Source organism: Colossoma macropomum, unplaced genomic scaffold (assembly GCF_904425465.1).
Source record: "Colossoma macropomum unplaced genomic scaffold, Colossoma_macropomum, whole genome shotgun sequence".
NCBI classification, from domain to species: domain Eukaryota; kingdom Metazoa; phylum Chordata; class Actinopteri; order Characiformes; family Serrasalmidae; genus Colossoma; species Colossoma macropomum.
Window position 1 is genome coordinate 29,641,694 of NW_023494786.1, and position 17,762 is coordinate 29,659,455.

The 17,762-nt window shown below is 38.4% G+C and overlaps 1 protein-coding gene across 1 annotated transcript; it reads left to right on the forward strand.

The window, feature by feature from the left end:
* The first annotated feature begins 7,528 nt into the window (after positions 1-7,528).
* On the forward strand, positions 7,529-14,355 carry si:dkey-10f21.4 (uncharacterized protein LOC100137126 homolog). Its single transcript, XM_036597715.1, has 6 exons — positions 7,529-7,683; positions 9,506-9,595; positions 9,697-9,755; positions 12,121-12,215; positions 13,869-13,942; positions 14,055-14,355. The coding sequence occupies exons 1-6, from the start codon at positions 7,529-7,531 to the stop codon at positions 14,353-14,355; spliced, it is 774 nt and encodes a 257-aa protein (XP_036453608.1).
* The last annotated feature ends 3,407 nt before the right edge of the window (positions 14,356-17,762 follow it).

Consider the following 17,762-nt stretch of genomic DNA (forward strand, 5'->3'; position numbering starts at 1 on the left):
GCTGGGGGAGAGGGGTGGCTAGAGGAACTCAAGTCCTTCCTCAGCTTACTGCAGTGACATAAAGACTCAAGCAGAAGCAGAAGCGACTTCAAACTTCAATAAAAAAAAAGATTGAACAAAGTTTGGTGGCGCCGTTTTTCACTTTTTGGATCCTTTTGGTCTAAAACGAAGTTCCAGACTGAGAGCAGCCATACAGAAATCTGATATATACACAGAGCCCTGCTGGTGACGTCCCGTATAAATAAAAATAATGCGTGGCCACGACTTAGTAAGGCGTGGGAACAAGATAATTAAGTCGTGGGAGCGAGATAGGTCTATTAATGCGTGGCCACGACTTAGTCAGACGTGGGAACACAATAATTAAGTCATGGCCACGACTTGGTAAGGTACGGAGCCCCGCTGGTGACATCCTGTATAAATAAAAATAATGCGTGGCCACGACTTACTAAGTCATGGCCATGACTTAATCATCTCATTCCCACGGCTTACTAAGTCGGGGCCACGCATTTGGATGTCGTTCCCACCAGCGAGGCTCCGTAGTAAGGTGTAGGAATAAGATAACTATGTCGTGGCCACGACTTAGTAAGGTGTGGGAGCGAGATAGGCCCACTAAAGTGTGGCCACGACTTAGTAAGGTGTGGGAATGAGATAATTAAGTCGTGGCCATGACTTGGTAAGGTGTGGGACAAGATAATTAAGTCAAGACCTCGACATAGTAAGGCATGAGAACAAGATAGGCCTACTAATGCATGGCCACGACTTAGTAAGACAAGGGAATAAGATAATTAAGTTGTGGCCACGACCTAGTAAGGCGTGGGATCAAGGCCTACTATTGTGTGGCCACGACGAGTGTGTTTATTCCTTCTCCTGTGAAGTTCTCATTTTGGAGATACAAGGTTTTCTTCAGAGAACAGTGAACTGCTAAATAGAACTCACTGTGATTGGTAGCCGCTCTCTGTTTGCCCACAGACCAGAAATGCAAAATATGCGTTTTTGAGAGGCTTTTCTTTATGTATATGCAAAACTGGCCTACAGTCAATTTATAACCAAATAATAGTGCTTGTGGGAATCCGGTGTAGGCCCTTTTTGCTTGCTATGACAATTTCCCCAGACTAAAGACTAAACCTACACCACAAATAACAAGAATCTCAATGATAAATCACCACTGCAGTCCAAGACTAGACCACGCCTGGGAAAACAGCCCTAGAGGCCTGTAAGTGATGCATTTATTAGCCTAGACAGGGTGGGGAACTCCAGTCCTGGAGGCCCACACAGTTTGGTGTGATTTTCCCACTCAGGATCACCTGATTCAACCCATCAGGTAATAACCAGGTTTAAGTGGTGGTCTAGAGCAGGGAAGTCACCAAATTGTGCTACACTCCCACCCTCAGTTCCCCACCCCAGGCCAGCACTCTTCAAAAAACCCCAAAAAATTATTTGAATGATGCCACAGAAGAACCACTTTTGCTTCCCTAAAGAACCATGTTTGAAATAGAGATTTGTGAGTGTGAACGTTTATGTTTTGCAGAGGTTCTCTGAACTTTAAAAGCTCTTTAGGGTGTTCAAACTGACCCCCAGACAGTCCACGTTTTGTCTCACTGCCTGTGTGTTGGAAGTTAAGTTGGAGCAAAAATCCATATATATCCCTGTATAGCTTATATAAGCTATGCAGCAAGTTGCATAACAACTAGGGGGGCATGCAATTGCGCTGAAGCCCATGGTGCAGGGGGCTCTAAAATCCTTCTCAGGCCTCATATAGGTATCTAAACCTTACATATGAGTACATATAAATCCAAATAATTAGTCTAATGTAAACATTTAGGTTAATGTTAGATGGTAGTAGGTGGAGTGGCATGACTTGAGAGCATCAGCTTGCTTGAAACAACAAGAGGGGTAAACAAGCAAATTACATCTTTTTTTAAAATATTTTTTGTATGAGGTGCATTAATTATTATTATTATTATTATTTTTTTTTGGCAGCACAGTATACAGTACAGCAGTCAGGAACGTCATGCAAGAGCAGTAATGTCACCTTAAGATGATTAAGACGTCTGTGAACGTGTTTTAAACCATCTCGAAGTTTCATTACATAACAATTACATAACAAATTACACAACAGATGAGACAGTTTCCCACAGGATGGATGTCCACAACCTAAGAGGATCAGTTTGATAAGGCTGATTAAAATGGGACTTTTATGAAGTTTTCTAACATGTCTTCCCTCAAAACTGTGAGAAGAAACTTTTTTTAAAATTTAATTTGTATCATAAACAACAATGCACCATTGCTTCATAAGCAATATAAGAAATTAAGCCTAGTTTAGAGAGAAAATGGACACAATATGGTAAAATGTGACGACCAAACAAAGTCAAGTTAGTCTAGTTGGTGCTAAAATTAGCCGCGGTTTTCGAGGCCATGATTTCTTCTTCTTTTCCAGCACATCCTGAACGCATCCTGGACAGCGAGTCTCATCCTCCTCTTTTCCATGAGCTTCCCGCGGCCTCAGCGCTGCTGTCATGGGACGTGCGAGTGTAAACAGGATGTGCAACAATGGAAACTTACTGCCAGGAATAAGTCATCCTGAAAATTACACAAGGTGCAAGTTTCTGAATGACTTTCATTGAACTGTGTGAATGAAAGTGAATATTGAACCGGAACAGGACTGAATAGAACTGTCTCCTTTACTTCTTGTTTACTTTTAAAACTCTAGGAAGTTGTGGAAACAAACAATAATGGGCTGCCACTATGTAAGCGATCAGATAACCTGATTATTTTGATACTGGAAAAGGCCAAACAATGGAAACTGATGCAATAACAAACTGAACAATAACAAACCATCCATAGCTCAAAATACTGTATTTAAAAAAGACTTTAAAACGCAAACATCTCACATTTTTCTTGTATTTTATTACTTTTATCTGTTTTTACTGTATCTGTATTATGTTTTTACTTCAAAGTAAGATAAAATTGGAGCCCATGGTAAGTCAAGAGATCTTAAAGTGAGTTTTTACATCATACATTGCATGTGCTATATTGAAAAATGCTGAAGTTTAACCTTCTGTAAGTGGTCCTGTAGACAGATCCCACCATCTAGTGGTCAGTATGTGTCATATCCTCTTAGAAATGACGTGATTTTACCCAATTGTCAGCCAAAGTCATCTGGAAGAAGATAATTGTTTGGCAAGTGACAGGAGTGCTTTTTTTTAAGCTCCAGAATTGTTCTACTTTTACATACCTTGTTACTAATATACTGTATCCTGTTCAGAAACAGAAGCATTTTTAAAAGATGTTAACAAACATAATGTAAGACATTTTAAAAAAGTATGAAAAATATGGCAAATTTTAATTACATATTCTAAACGTACCATAGAAAGTTGTGTACAGCTGAAAGTTCATACAGATCTGTGCGAAAGTCTGAGGCAGCAAAAAAAATGCTAAAAACTTTTTTACCTGTATGTTTTGCCAGTAACAACAAAATATAACATTTGAATAAACATAAATAAGCATAAATACAGTAAAAAGTGACTAGAAGTGGAAAGTTCATGAAGAAACTGTAAGTTGGCTTGACAACTGTTGATTAAATAAATTCATTTAATTTGGTTTACTGGGATGGACTGACGGCCTGTCCAGGGTGTTTCCTGCCTTCCATCCAATGACCGCCGGGATGGGCTCCAGCTCCCCCAGCAACCCAGGAAGATAAGCAGCTTAGATAATGTGTGTGTGTGTGTCTGTGTGTGTGTGTGTATGTGTGTGTGTGTGTGTGTGTGTGTTGATATGGTATTCCAGCTTGGTGGTTGTTAGGTGGTTGCTAAGGTGTTGCTAGGCTGTTGCTATGATATCCCAGGTGGTTGCTAAGGTGTTCTTGGGTCTTTGCTATGCTATCCCAGGTGGTTGCTAAGGTGTTCTTGGGTCTTTGCTATGATATCCCAGGTTGTTGCTAAGGTGTTGTTGGGTCGTTGCTATGATATCCCAGGTGGTTGCTAAAGTGTTGCTCGGCTGTTGCTATGATATCCCCGGTGGTTGCTAAGGTGTTGTCGGGTCGTTACTATGATATCCCAGGTGGTTGCTAAGGTGTTGCTCAGCTGTTGCTATGATATCCCCGGTGGTTGCTAAGGTGTTGTCAGGTCATTGCTATGATATTCCAGGTAGTTGCTAAGGTATTGCTAAACCGTTGCTGTGCTATCCCAGGTGGTTGCTATGGTGTTGCTGCATATGACATATGATGATATATGTTAATGACCTCTGTTCTGATTGGATGTATTGTGCCTCGTTAAAAAAGCAGCTCATGCTAAACATATATAACATCAGTAATAGTTACCAGTAATGAGAAACAGATATGTGTTCATGCTGCAGTAAAGAGAACTGGAATAAAAAAAGCCAAAAACATGAATAATTAGCTTTAAAATAGTGCAATGAAAGAAACTGGGAAAAAAACATTATTAAAGGATTTATTCTCACATCTTCCTGTGTTAGGTATGAGAATTAGGTCTCTTGAATTGGAAAATATTACTAAACTAATTTAGAATCAATTTAGGTAATTCAGGTTTACTTTTAAATACTAAACCAAGCATCATTGTTTGTGTACACTGCAAAAATGACACCTTGGCAAGTGAAATTATCCGAATCCAGCCAATATATCTAACAATTCTCATTATGAGATTGTAAGAGTATTATAATATTATTTACCCTGTTCACTGAATTTAACATATTGGGGAAAAAATAAAACTTGTGGCTTGTGCAAAAGTTATGACACATTATGTATTTTATGTTTTCCAATAAAATAGCAAATAAATAGAAATTGTGCACTAAAATTAGCAGAAGAAAATATCATATTTAAGCGTGTTCTCTGTAGAAAATGTGTTATTTTCACTTGGAAAATCAACAGAACATTTCATTTGACTACAAATTTTGCATGTGGCTGCAGTGAGATAATTTCACCTCATAAAATGACTTAAAAGAAGTGAAAAAGTCAAATAATCTTATAATATTCTTACAGCAATCTCAGAATGAGAAATATTAGACATATTGACTACATTTAGGATGATTTCACTGCCCAAGACTGCTTGTTTTTTCATTTTTAGTCATTTCCACAATGGATTTCAGTATCAATCATGTTAATTAGAGTAACACTGACCCTCAGTCTGCTGTGCTAAAAATGTTTTCCTATTAATCGTTAGTCGTTTTAATATTAATCGTTACTGGCTCAGAGGGGAATTTTACAAACTATCTGCATAATTAAATAGTTGAGATGTAAAGAGAGTCATTCTGAGTGGTTTGGTGTGAAACGCTTCGTTCTAAAGAAACTTACAGAGTCTGTACACAGTGGTGGTGATAGGAACCAGACGTCCACCTCTAAAAGCTCCCTTAGGGAAAGTTATTACATGCAATGGTTATGAATTCACTGCCTGATAAAAATGTATTTTTATAATAAATTGTCCAAATAGTCCCCAACAAATGTAGTTATTTCTTTATTCATCAGTTATTTCAGTATTCATCAAAATTGCATATAAAACTCAGAAGACTGGATAGTAAATAAAATGGCTATATTTGTGTTGTAGTCATGGTGACCCCTGGTTCCTATCACCACCACTGTAAAGAAATCTGAGTCTGAATTTCTCTACAATCAACCGTTTCACATTAAACCACTCTGAGTGACTCAGTTTACATCTCAACTATTTCATTATGCAGAAATTTTCTAAAATCAGTGGAATGGCTCTTTAAGCAGAAGTCCCCTTTATTGGACCTCATTGAGCCTCGTTAACCAATCATTCTTAAGAAGAAATTTCCTCTTAAAACCAACTTACGCAGTTTGCGTGAAGATTCTGACATTCACCAGTGTTTTCTTATTTGGGATTAATTCTTAGGTAAGAACAGAATCTACACACACTCAACAGCACAAAGGTGTAAACAGTTCTGCACTTTAAGAACACGTCATGAATCTGATACAGACTTTTTTAAAAACCTTTCTCATTATGGAAGGCAAAGGCAAGAACACATTTAAGCACAAACTTAGGAAGACATTGGTGAATGAGGCCCAATGTTGTCAAGACGGAACTACAGAAATGAAGAAATCAGCAAACTGGATGTGCAGTCAACCAAGAAGGAGCCAAATAAAGGCTGTTGAGCTCAACATCAACAGTGCATAATGGCATATAAGACACCTATTTAAACATGTTCAAAACAGGCAACATATGTATTGCCCTATAGATGTTATAGAAATAGTGTGTGTGTGTTTGTGTGTGTGTGTGTGTGTGTCTGTGTGTGTGTGTGTGGTGCTGCTTCTTTGTGCTTTTTCTCCTCCTATAATGTTACACATGTCAGCAGTAATTCTGCCAGAGCAGAGTTTGAAGCTGAAGGTCATTCGTGTGTCTGTATCATTCCCTGCACTGCCCACCATCCCACTAAAACAGAACAGGATGTCCAGGAAACAAGACAGTTCATTATTACTTCTATTATTGTTAATATTATTATTATTATTGTTGTTGTAGTTTTGTTGTTGCTGTTGTTAGATAGATAGACAGAAAGTTTGATTAATTTTATTGAACCTCAAAGGAGACATTTAGGGATAAAATTATTATTATTATTATTATTGTTAGTATTATTATTATTATTATTATTAATATTATTATTATTATTATTATTATTATTATTGTTGTTGTTGTTGTTGTTTTGTTAATAATAATAATAATAACAATAGATAGATAGATAGATAGATAGATAGATAGATAGATAGATAGATAGGATATTTGTTATTATTATTATTATTATTATTATTATTATTGTTACTATTTGTGTATTAATTAATTAATTAATTAATTTATTTATTTATAACTCTATCACACAGTTAGAACAATACACCACAAAACATTTCTATTTACATTTATTATTCATATCTTATCTGTGTAAGTATTGATTTCCATGTATTTGTCCATTATCCACTTACAAAAGTGAATCAAATCCAGAGAATCTTCAGGGATTTACGCTGTTCAGCTATTACTTCACTGCATCTCCTCATCTCTGGAAGGAATCATCATATAAACGTGTGGAATTGAAGGAAAGCTGTGGTGTGACGGTGTTTGCGTCTCTGTATCAGCTGCACTGTCAGACTCCGGCGCTCTGCAGGGTTATTTATGCATTTCTCCGGATCCATTATGCACGCTGGCGTGCGATAGATGGATACAGCAATCTGAGAATTGCTTGACCTCTGTGTGATAATAGTGCTGTGTCAGCAGATATGCAAATGCAGCCCCACGGCGGGCGTTTGGCAGTGGAGTGGCACTGCGGCAGCACAGGTGATGACCGGAGCTTTTCAGAACCAAGTCAGAAAAACAGAAAAACATCTGTTTTTGTTACAGCACAGGGCGGTAATGATGTAACGGAGCGGAGAGGGGACAGTGTGGACAGTGGTCTGTTACAGAGCAGCGGTATGTATGGATTTGTGTATTACTGAGCTGGTATTTATCACTCTCTCTCTCTCTCTCTCTCTCTCTCACTCACCCTATATTTCTCTCTGCAGGGCTAGCTGGCCATGGAGCCTCTGAGCCTGGTGGTCCTGCTGGTTTCGGTGGGCAGTTTCTTTTCCTCTCAGTGGCTGTTTCACAGAGGGAGCCCCTGGCTGTCTGAACGGCTCACTCCAGCTTTCCTCACACTCAACCACACTCAGAGAACAGAGTGGAACTCCAGGTAATTATTATTGATTATAATATTAATATCATTAATAACAGTAATCGATGAAAGATGACTCTCTTTAAAGTGATAGTTTAGCAAAAAGTCAAACTGCAGTTTTCACAATTACCCCAACACAGTTTTCGCAATTGCCCCAAATGTAGTTGATCAGCCGGGACCTGTTTGGTGTCTGAAGTTTGCTTCTTTAGTTTTGTACTAGAGCTGTGATGCTAATGAGCACAATGCTAATTGACCTCTCCATGGTCCATGCACAGCTGAGTTCTTTCAGAGCTACTGGTGCCATTAGACCAGCATTTTAGAACGTTGGTATTCAACCTGATGAATTTAGGTTGGAGTTGTGATCTGTTACATGATGTTGAGTCTCCAGTTTAAGATGCTAAGCTACTGAGCTGGATTATATTGTTCTAGCTAACTGAGAATACACAGGTTTGAAACACCACCATGAAGTTAGTTCTAAAGTTAGTCAGCTATTATTATTACACTTTTTAAGTGCTGTCAAGTTAGTTCAGATTCCTTGTGACCATTTTCGGTTTGGGCTGGCTGGTTCATGATTCCTCTGATTGTCTCCATCCATCTTGTTGCTGCTCATCATCCTCTTCCACTGTCATCTTCAGCTGTTCCAAGCATAATTATGTTTTTCCCAATGACTTTTTTTCTCCAAATAAGGGCTTCGGTTTGGTTGACTGGGCTGGATTAGGTCAAGAATTCATTCATTTGTTTACCTTGCTATCCGAGGTGCTCTCAAACGTCTTCGTCAAAGTTCAAAGACGTCAACATTTTTCCTGTCCAGCTTTCACATCTACAAATAACCCCAGAAAAAACACAGCTTGGAAAATTCTGATATTTGTTGATACATTGGAAGATTTTCCACTGATTTTGAATCCTTGATCATCATCTTACAACCCAGCTTCTCTCATTATATGTTCAGCATTCAGGTTGAACAGGTCTGGGGATAGTGGGCAGCCTTGTCTTGCCCCTTTGCTGATGTAGAGCCAGCCTGTGTGTCCATTTTTTGTCCTAACTGTGGCTTTTTTGTCAGTGCAGCAGTTCCTCAATACAACAATGAGATGCTCTGATATTCCCTGGTCATTTTATGTGGTCGAACAAAAACTACATCCAGTGATATATAACGGTGCAAAACGTCACATGTACAAAATAAATATGATTTGAAATTAATATCACAATCTTAATTGGTAGTTCCTCATTAGGCTGAATGGAATTTTGCACATGTTCTGTAAAGCTTATATAACCTAGCAACGGTTGGTATGAAAGACCAGATTTGTGGGCGGAGCATGGATAGATCAATCAGTGGGGTATAAGCTTCCATTACTTGTGCGAATTTAGGAACATGTAGGTCTCCAAACACAGGAACTCATTCATAGGTGTTCAACAAGAATGCCAACCCATAATGTATATAAAGTGAAGTGTTAAAAAAATCTGTATAGAAAACAAATAAATAAATACACACATTATCTATGCTGCTTATCCTCCTGGGTCATGGGGATGCTGAAGCCTATCCCAGCAGTCATTGGGCAGAAGGCAGGAAACACCCTGGACAGGTTGCCAGTTCATCACAGGGCAGACACACACATTCACACGTAGGGGCTGTTTAGCATCTCCAATTCTCTTAACAGCATGTCTTTGGACCGTGAGAGGAAACCCACACAGACACAGGGAGAACATGCCAACTCCTGGACCCTGGCTGCCCGGCCGGGAAATCAAACCCAGGCCTTTTTGCTGTGAATAACATTTCTTTACATGCCCCTATCTTTGTACTGTTATTCCAGTTGCTATTATTTGGTTTCTGTGTGTGGCTCAGGGCCGTTTCCACTGTGCATGCCTTGGTGGTGGGACTCCTGTGTCTCTACATACTGCTGTTTGATGAAGCAGTCAAGAAGGACCCGGTCTGGTAAGCATACCTTCATGTTCGATTGTGCTGGTTATAAAAGTAGAGCCATGTCATTCGTCTTCATTTCTGATGATCATTTTCTGATCCTTCTGTTACAAAAGGGGAGATCCGACACTGGTGAAGCTGAATGTGGGCATAACCACAGGCTACCTCATCTCAGGTGAGGCCTTTACTGCTTTTTAAAGCATTTTCACCTTTTTCACTCGCTGGGTGCTTCTGGTTTGCCTTATTTGTCCTGTTGGTATTTTATGCTCTGTGTTATGCCTCAGATAGACTGGGTGCTGCAGACTAGCCAAGGCTTATCTACCTTAGCCCATCACAAACAGACACCAGAGTCACCGACTCACCTCACAGAGAGCATGTTATGTTAATGTTGCTTCAATAGGCATTTTTATGGGATAACTTGAAAAACATAATCCTGTTATCATATTAGGGTCAAGTTTGAGCTTCAAAAAACCTAAAAAATGAAACTTGTTTTATGAAGAGAGTTTGCAACTTTCTCTGTTATCCCAGGTTTAAATACTCAAGCTACGATTAATCCTTGTTTGCACATGAAAGCATGACATTTATCACAATCATGCAATCATATGAAACATGAGGAGGAGTCGAGTGGCTCAGGAAGAAGCAATTTGCATAAATATGTGTAAAGTGAAGCATTTATACTGGTAAAAAATGCAAGCATGTCTCAAATACCACTGTGTTAGTGCTAACTGGAGTAATAATTGCATTTTATTCCTTATTTTTTATGTATTTGTTTTGGTTCCTCTGCTAAAAAGTGATATTCTTCAAGCCACAAATGTCTCAATGAAAAAAACTCACCCACTTCCATTGTCCTTGCCTGGTCAGAAGCTTGGCTCTATTTGGTCCAGGAGCTCAATCTGAAATTCCAGCCCTAGAACAGAGTAGGCCTGAAGTATAAGTTTCCGTTTTTTACGGTAGAAAGTGATCCATCCTTGTGAGACAGAAAATCCAGGGTTGGATCGAATTAGCCTTAAAGCTAGCTGGCTAAGCCAGAAGTCCTTCTTTGTGAGACAAGCTCCAGGTGGGCTTCTACTTCATTCCACTTTATTACAATGTGCAAATACTGGATAACATATAAAAAATACTACTGGATCCAAGATCTGATCTTGTTCTGCTGACGTTGTGGAGATTATGCTGCACAACAATTACATTCTAAAACTGCAGCTATGCTAAAATTACTCACTCTGGCTCACCTATGGAGATCAGAACTTACTTGTGAAAGTGGTCAACGCTGCAAATGTAGGAAGAAGAAATTAATTCATCAAGTGGTAATGGCTATGAAGTCATCATTTTTCTTGTAGCCTGTGCATCAGGTACTGGGTAACGGCCCATTCTGCTAACAGAGTTCAAAAAATAGCACGAAGAGTATTTAAAATGATGCAGTGAATTTACTTGGTCCAAATTCATTTACATGTGAATAATTTAATAATTCAGTAATTTGGAATAATTTGGAATAATTTTATAATTCAGTAATTTGGAAATGTTGTACACATTTGAACAGGTGACCTGTCCAGGGTGCTTCTTGCCTTCTGCCCAATGACAGCTGGGATGGACTCTAGCACCCCCCCCTTGTGACCCAGGAGATTACACAGCTTAGAAAATGTGTGTGTCTGTGTGTGTGTGTGTTTGTGTGTGTGTGTGTGTGTGTGTGTGTGTGTGTGTGTGTCTGTGTGTGTATACACATTTGAATTTAGTACCTTCAATGCAATTCTCACTGTATAATAATGATTTACCTTCTAATCACTGCTATTAGATCTTCTATGAAAAAGACCTTGCATGTCTATCAGACCTTTATGGACCGTTTGGCCAGATTAGTTCAAACTGTGGTTCCATAATAAAAAATTATTTTAAAAATCTATTTTGTATTCAGATCTTATATGTTTACAAGGATTTTGTTATGATCTATTTAAACTCAAGTTTACTAAAGGAGACAGTAATAAGCTAAATATGCACTAAATCTATACACTAAACACTTTCTGTTGGGATGTCTGTCCCAAACTCCTAAATTTGTGAAAATAATACTTACATTTTTCTGCATCATCTGTTTTTTAAGATCTAAGAGTCTGTCCTATGCTTTATGTCACCACCGAAACACAACGTTTTAGTCCATAGGTGGAGCCTTATTTTAGCCACGCCCCTGCATTTTAGAGCAGGAAGTGAGACTGCGTCTCTGTTCTTTGTGGCCTCATGGTGAGCAGTTAGATCCCACTGTTTTGAAGTAAATATGTCCCAAATTCTGAAAATCAGAGTGGAACATTAAGAACTGTCACTACTGAAACACACATTTTCTGCAATTAAGTAAACTTTTTTTTGTTTGAATGATTTTGATTATGATTTTACATGTGTACAACTGTTCAAAGCTGTGTTTTGCACTGTTTTTGAGTTCTGCTCAAAATGAGCTAAAATTGTCAAAATAGTCACGACTGAAACATTCTGTAAAGTTTCAACAGAGTCTCAGTCCAAGTCAGTTAAACTTCAGACACGCTGCTCTGTTTCCTCTTCAGATCTGCTGCTGATGATCTGTTTCTGGGATTTCATAGGAGAGAAGTATTTTGTCGTACATCACCTTGCTGCTCTTTATGCCTATTACTATGTGCTGGTGAGTGTTTTAAATAAAAACAGATACTGACTCATTCAGTGAGTTCTGGAAAGCTGTGCACATTTCAACACGTCACATTTTTGTTTCTGCATCTTTAAGACCTATATGAGTTAAATGAGCTCTGTTCTGATTGGCTGCCCTGTTTTGGCCCTTATTCCAAAAGCAGTTCAAGCTGAAACACTACCTGTAACTGGAGCATGAATGGAACATATTTATATAGTATATCAAACCAAAAAAAATTATAAATAAAATTATAAAAGCTACCTGGTGTGTTGAAAGCTGAAACAAAACAAACAAGGTCGAAACTAGATATCATTGATCAACTGCATGTTTCTTTAAAAAAAGAGAGCGTGATAAGTAAATTAGGTGATATAAAGTCTGTGAAATGTTGAATTAAATATTCTGTATTTGTAGTTTTGGAATTTTTCACTTTTAATTTGTCAAACATTGGAAAAACTGAACATTGTGATATGTATTGTTATCGTGAAAATGTCTTAGTACTGTGATATTGTATTTTTTGTCATACTGCCCACCCCTACCATGAATCAATGTGGTCATTCTCCATTTGGAGTGGGTAACCATGTCACAAAGGTTGCAGGGCTTAAAAAGATGCTCACAATATTAGGCACAGCTCCAAAAGTCAGTATGTACATTTACACAGTTGATCTAAGATTAAATAACACTTTTCCCTTATGATTCTCTGATTTTTCTTTGTTTATCCTGTTTTATATTCGCTCTGCATCTGTAAAACAGCTCGTCACAAAACTAAATTTCAGCATCTGAGAAACCATTTTTAATATAAAACAATCATTTTAAGAGGTTTAACTTAGGAATTTGTATAAAACAGATTCATGTTTACTTTATATATCATTGACTTTATACTACATTTAAAAATATGATTTTATTTTAAAAATTCATTTGATTTCATTGAGATTTTGGTCACTAGTGTTACCAGGACTCCTATATTACATTTTAACACAGTATTTTCAGCTCTATTAAACTGTTTCTTTGGGTCGAGCCTCTTTAGAGAGGAAGCATCTCAAGGCATGAGAAGGCGAGTCACACTTGCTCACTATATTAAATTAATTTATTAATAATTTTGTTTATCAGGCAGCTCATAACTTCTATGTGTCACCGGTGTTTTGTGCTTTAATGGCTGTGTAATAAAATTTTGTAAAAAAAATAGTGCTATATATCATTTTTATTACTGATTTTAAATACACAAGGTCACCTGACCATTAATGAGTCAGCCAATTTAAAAATCCTCAGTTATAACCAGAATGTCACTGGAGTCACCGTCACTGGTGTTACACCATATTCATACAACATCAGTGACTGTAAAATGTGTTTGGAATTAAGCTCCTTTCTGCATTTATGACAATAAGAGATGTTAATGGACATATCAAGATTATTTAGTTTTGGGATGAAAGACACTGATTTTTTAAAAAAATGTATCCACCTGAATTCCCACTCCAAATGGAGAACGACCTGCACCACCATAGAACACAACACGTCTGTCACCCCTTCCTCACTGTGTTATAGAAAATATATTATCTGTGGTAAAGTACCTTTGCCTGGTTTTACCTTTAACTCCAGTTTATTGAAGCTGTATCTCAGCCTTTGTCGTCTCACATTGCGTATTTTGCCTTTTAGAGTCAGGGATTATTGCCCTACTTTGCAAATTTCCGGCTGCTCTCTGAATTTTCCACCCCCTTTGTGAACCAGCGGTGCGTATGCCACGTAATATCACATGTACAGTACACACAGCAACCTTTAGCTGCTTATTAGAGTTATTATCTCAAGGTCCTTTTACACCTCTGTCCACATCCTGTTTTTCAGATGGTTTCTTCAGGTGTTGGGTTACCACAAGCTTTCCAAGCCCAGCCTCGTGAACGGCATAGCTATGGCCTTCTCTTTTTTCCTGGTGAGGATTGCAGTCATTCCAGTCTATTACAGCCATATGTACTCTGTGTACGGGACAGAAGCTTTCTATAGGCTCCCCCTGGGGGCCCGCAGTGCCTGGCTCCTCTGCAGCCTCTGCCTGGACGTCATGAACGTCATGTGGATGCGCAAGATCCTCCGAGGCTGCCTCAAAGTGCTACGCTCCAGCCGATGCCAAAAAGCAACAAAGACGGACTGAGAGAGAGAAAGAAACGATATGAAACAGAAACCTTCCACCAAGCGTGTCCACCCTCCTCATTTCAGACTGTTTTAAATATTAATGACCTGGATATATGGCTCATATATTCATAATGATGCTATATAATCATATATAGGCTAAATGTGTTTATATAATTTCCAGTCAAAACAGCCATTAGGTCAATTTTTCAGACCCAGGAAAAAATGCAGAAAACATGTTTCATTACACAGAAAATTACACAGAAGCCTCAACAACTAAATTTAATATCTTTTATTTATTTTTTTTTGGTATTCATTTGCATTTATTACAGCGTCCATTCTTTACCAGAGACTCGCTTTCAGTTTTTCAAAAACATCTGCAGGGATATTTTTACACACCTCCAAAGTTCAGTCTTAGAAGCTGGTTGATCATTTTCTGAAGTAATCAAACCCATTCAGTGCTGTTGAGGTCTGGACTCTGGGGTGGTCAGTCCATTGTTCAGCTTCTTTGTTTGATGTGTCCGTCTCCTTTTCTCAGTGAGGTTCTTCTTGACAGCTACACATCCTTTCAGACCCACAGTGCTGAGTCGTCTTCTCACAGTGGAAGGATGGACAGAAACACCTGTGGATGTTTTCAGATCTGAAGCAGCTTGATTTTCTCCTCTCTCTCAGAGATGGAAGCTTTAAGTGCTGCTTATCTGATGGGGGCAGTGTTGGTGGTCGGTCATTTTCTCTGAAGCTTTTAATCATTTTTTTCACTTGTTTTCCTTTGCCTTTCTCCTTCGTTATATTAGTGGATTATCTTATATGTAATCTCCCCAGAAATATCTCCCAAAATCGAATAACTTATACTTAACGGCTGTTTTGCCTGGAAATAAAATACATGAAAGTTGGTTTCTGACTTTTGCACAGTACTGTATATACTGTATATGTGACATATATACAGTCATTGTTTCAAAACCAAAACTTGGCTCATGCAAGACTTGGGCCCAATTTCATTTCTTATTTTTACCCCTACCCCTTCTTTTCCAGTGTCATCTTGCCACTTGGGGCTGAGTTACAAGGGGTAGTGGTTGAAATCTTGCCCTACGAAATGGGACCCTCAAATAAAAAGAGCATTATTTCATTAACAGCTACTGGCACTGCTCGGTAGGCGACCCTGCCAGTCTGCAGTGATAGCAGAGGAGGGTAAAGTTCAGCTCCTCACTGCTGGACTTTAGTTACATTTAGGACATCATATGACTTCAAAGAGGGGGAATGACAATTTTTTATTATCGCCCACCCCTATTTTTTCTGTTATATGAAGCTGAAGTCAGATATTCACCAGCTTCTTGAATTTTCCTGTTGCATGTAATTTAAGGTGGAACTGGAAATTTAAACTAAGATGATACAGAGGTTACCGTAATTTTTTAACAGAGAAAATACTCACATTTGTGGGTTTCTTTGGTCGCTTGCACAGCCATCTTGCTGATTTATGTATTTTTTTTTCTCATAACACTCTGTTTAGAGTGAGTCTCTGAAAAACCTCTGTTTGGAGGGTCCGTGTAGCCCTAACACTTCACCCTACCCCTCTATCTCAGCAAAAACCAGGACACCCTACCCCCTAGACATGAACATGCAAAACAGAGGAGTAAGGGGCTAAGTGGTAGGGGCAAGGGGTAAAATAGGTTTGGGCCTCGGTGCTTGAATGGTGTAACGCATCCAGAAATACTTCGCCTCAGTTTCTGTAACAGCGCCCTCTACAGGCAGCACCTCAGCAGAAGTAGCAGAAACCACCAAGCAAGTCATTTTTAATTCTGTTTTGGGTCAAGTTCCACTGAGAAGGTGGAGTATCTTCTATCTACCTATTTTAAACACACACGCCATCACAGGGCTCAACTAAAACAGGAATTCCACCAAATTGTTTTCAATTTCTGCATCATTCAACTGTTAAGGTTAAATCAGAGTAGCAAAGATTGGGTTGGATCCTGAGTATTTAATGCCTCACTGGAAGCTATTACACAAAATAGTTACAAATATGTTGCCTGATGTCTGAGACAATCTTTTATGATACTTTTTCAATGTCTTTTGCCTATGTTTCCTTTTTTTTCTTTTTTTTTAATACACACAGTGTGGAGAGGTACATGCAGGGTGTTGTGAGGCAAAATAGTCCCCAAAGAAAACTTTTTACCATCATCAACATTAAATGTAAACACCCAGAAGACTCATGTAGGTTGACTGGTGGTTTTGGATAGTAAATAAAATGGCTACATTTGTGTTGTAGTCATGGTGACCCCTGTTTCCTGTCAGCACCACTGTAAAGAAGTCTGTAAGTTTCTCTACAGTGACCAATTTCACACCAAACCACTCTGAATGGCTTTGTTTACATCTTAACCTCTGAATTATGCTGAAAATTTTGAACAGTTGGTGGACTTCCCCTTTAATAAGACAAAAAAAATCTTACTGAAGCTTGCTCCTGCTGGTTGTTGACTGTGGCTACACGCTTGTGCAAACAGTTTTAATGTGCACACTGGTGAACTGATAACTCTCTCTCCACCATTGAGGGTCAAGGATAAATATATATGGACAATCAAACCCAATGATTGTGGTTACACTAATCATTGCTAAGCTGCTATGGAGCGAAAACCACATTTGCCTTCAGTGAAACGGATGCAATAAACAGCACAGCAACAGCACATTTTAACCACATTTAAGAGAATGTGGCTCTACAGCTTAGGAGATGGACGAGACGGACACGACGGTCACACTACAGGGACCATGCATGCCTATATGAACTGATTATTATGGATATTATGGTATTATGGATAAGCTAGAAAGTACGTACTCAATATATGGTGTCATTTTTTTCTAATTGTAAACGGCCTTTGAAGCAAAGTTTGTCTATGTAAGACAATCTGCTCTACAATATGATACGAATGATACAGTGAAAGCGTGTTAATGAAAAACGTAGTATGTAAGGCTGGGTGATGTAAGACTTTCCTGGAAACAGTGAAATTACAGAGTAAGTGCTGAAGTTTTAACTGCAAGTAAATGAGGCCTGATTTACTTTGCAGTTCAGAGTTTTTCCAGTGAATCAGCTTTATATTGAACAGCGGTGGTGTTGGTGTATGAAAGTACAAAAAGCCTCTGAAAACGGGACGGACTTAATCGCTGTAACCTTTATAAGTAAGCATGTCTGAGAAAATACATTTTTTAAAATAAAAGTCTGAATAAATCTTTTTGTTTGTGCAGAATATTTTCTGAATCTTATTTTTTATGCCACTTTGACCTTCTTAACCCTTGTGTGGTGTTCAGGTCTGTGGGACCCATTTTCAATGTTTACCAAAAGAAAAAAATAAGGTGATTTATTATTATTTCAACCTCAGATTCTTGTCCTTTGCTCATTTTCTGTGAAGAACATATTAAATAACCCATTTTCAGTGTCTTCAC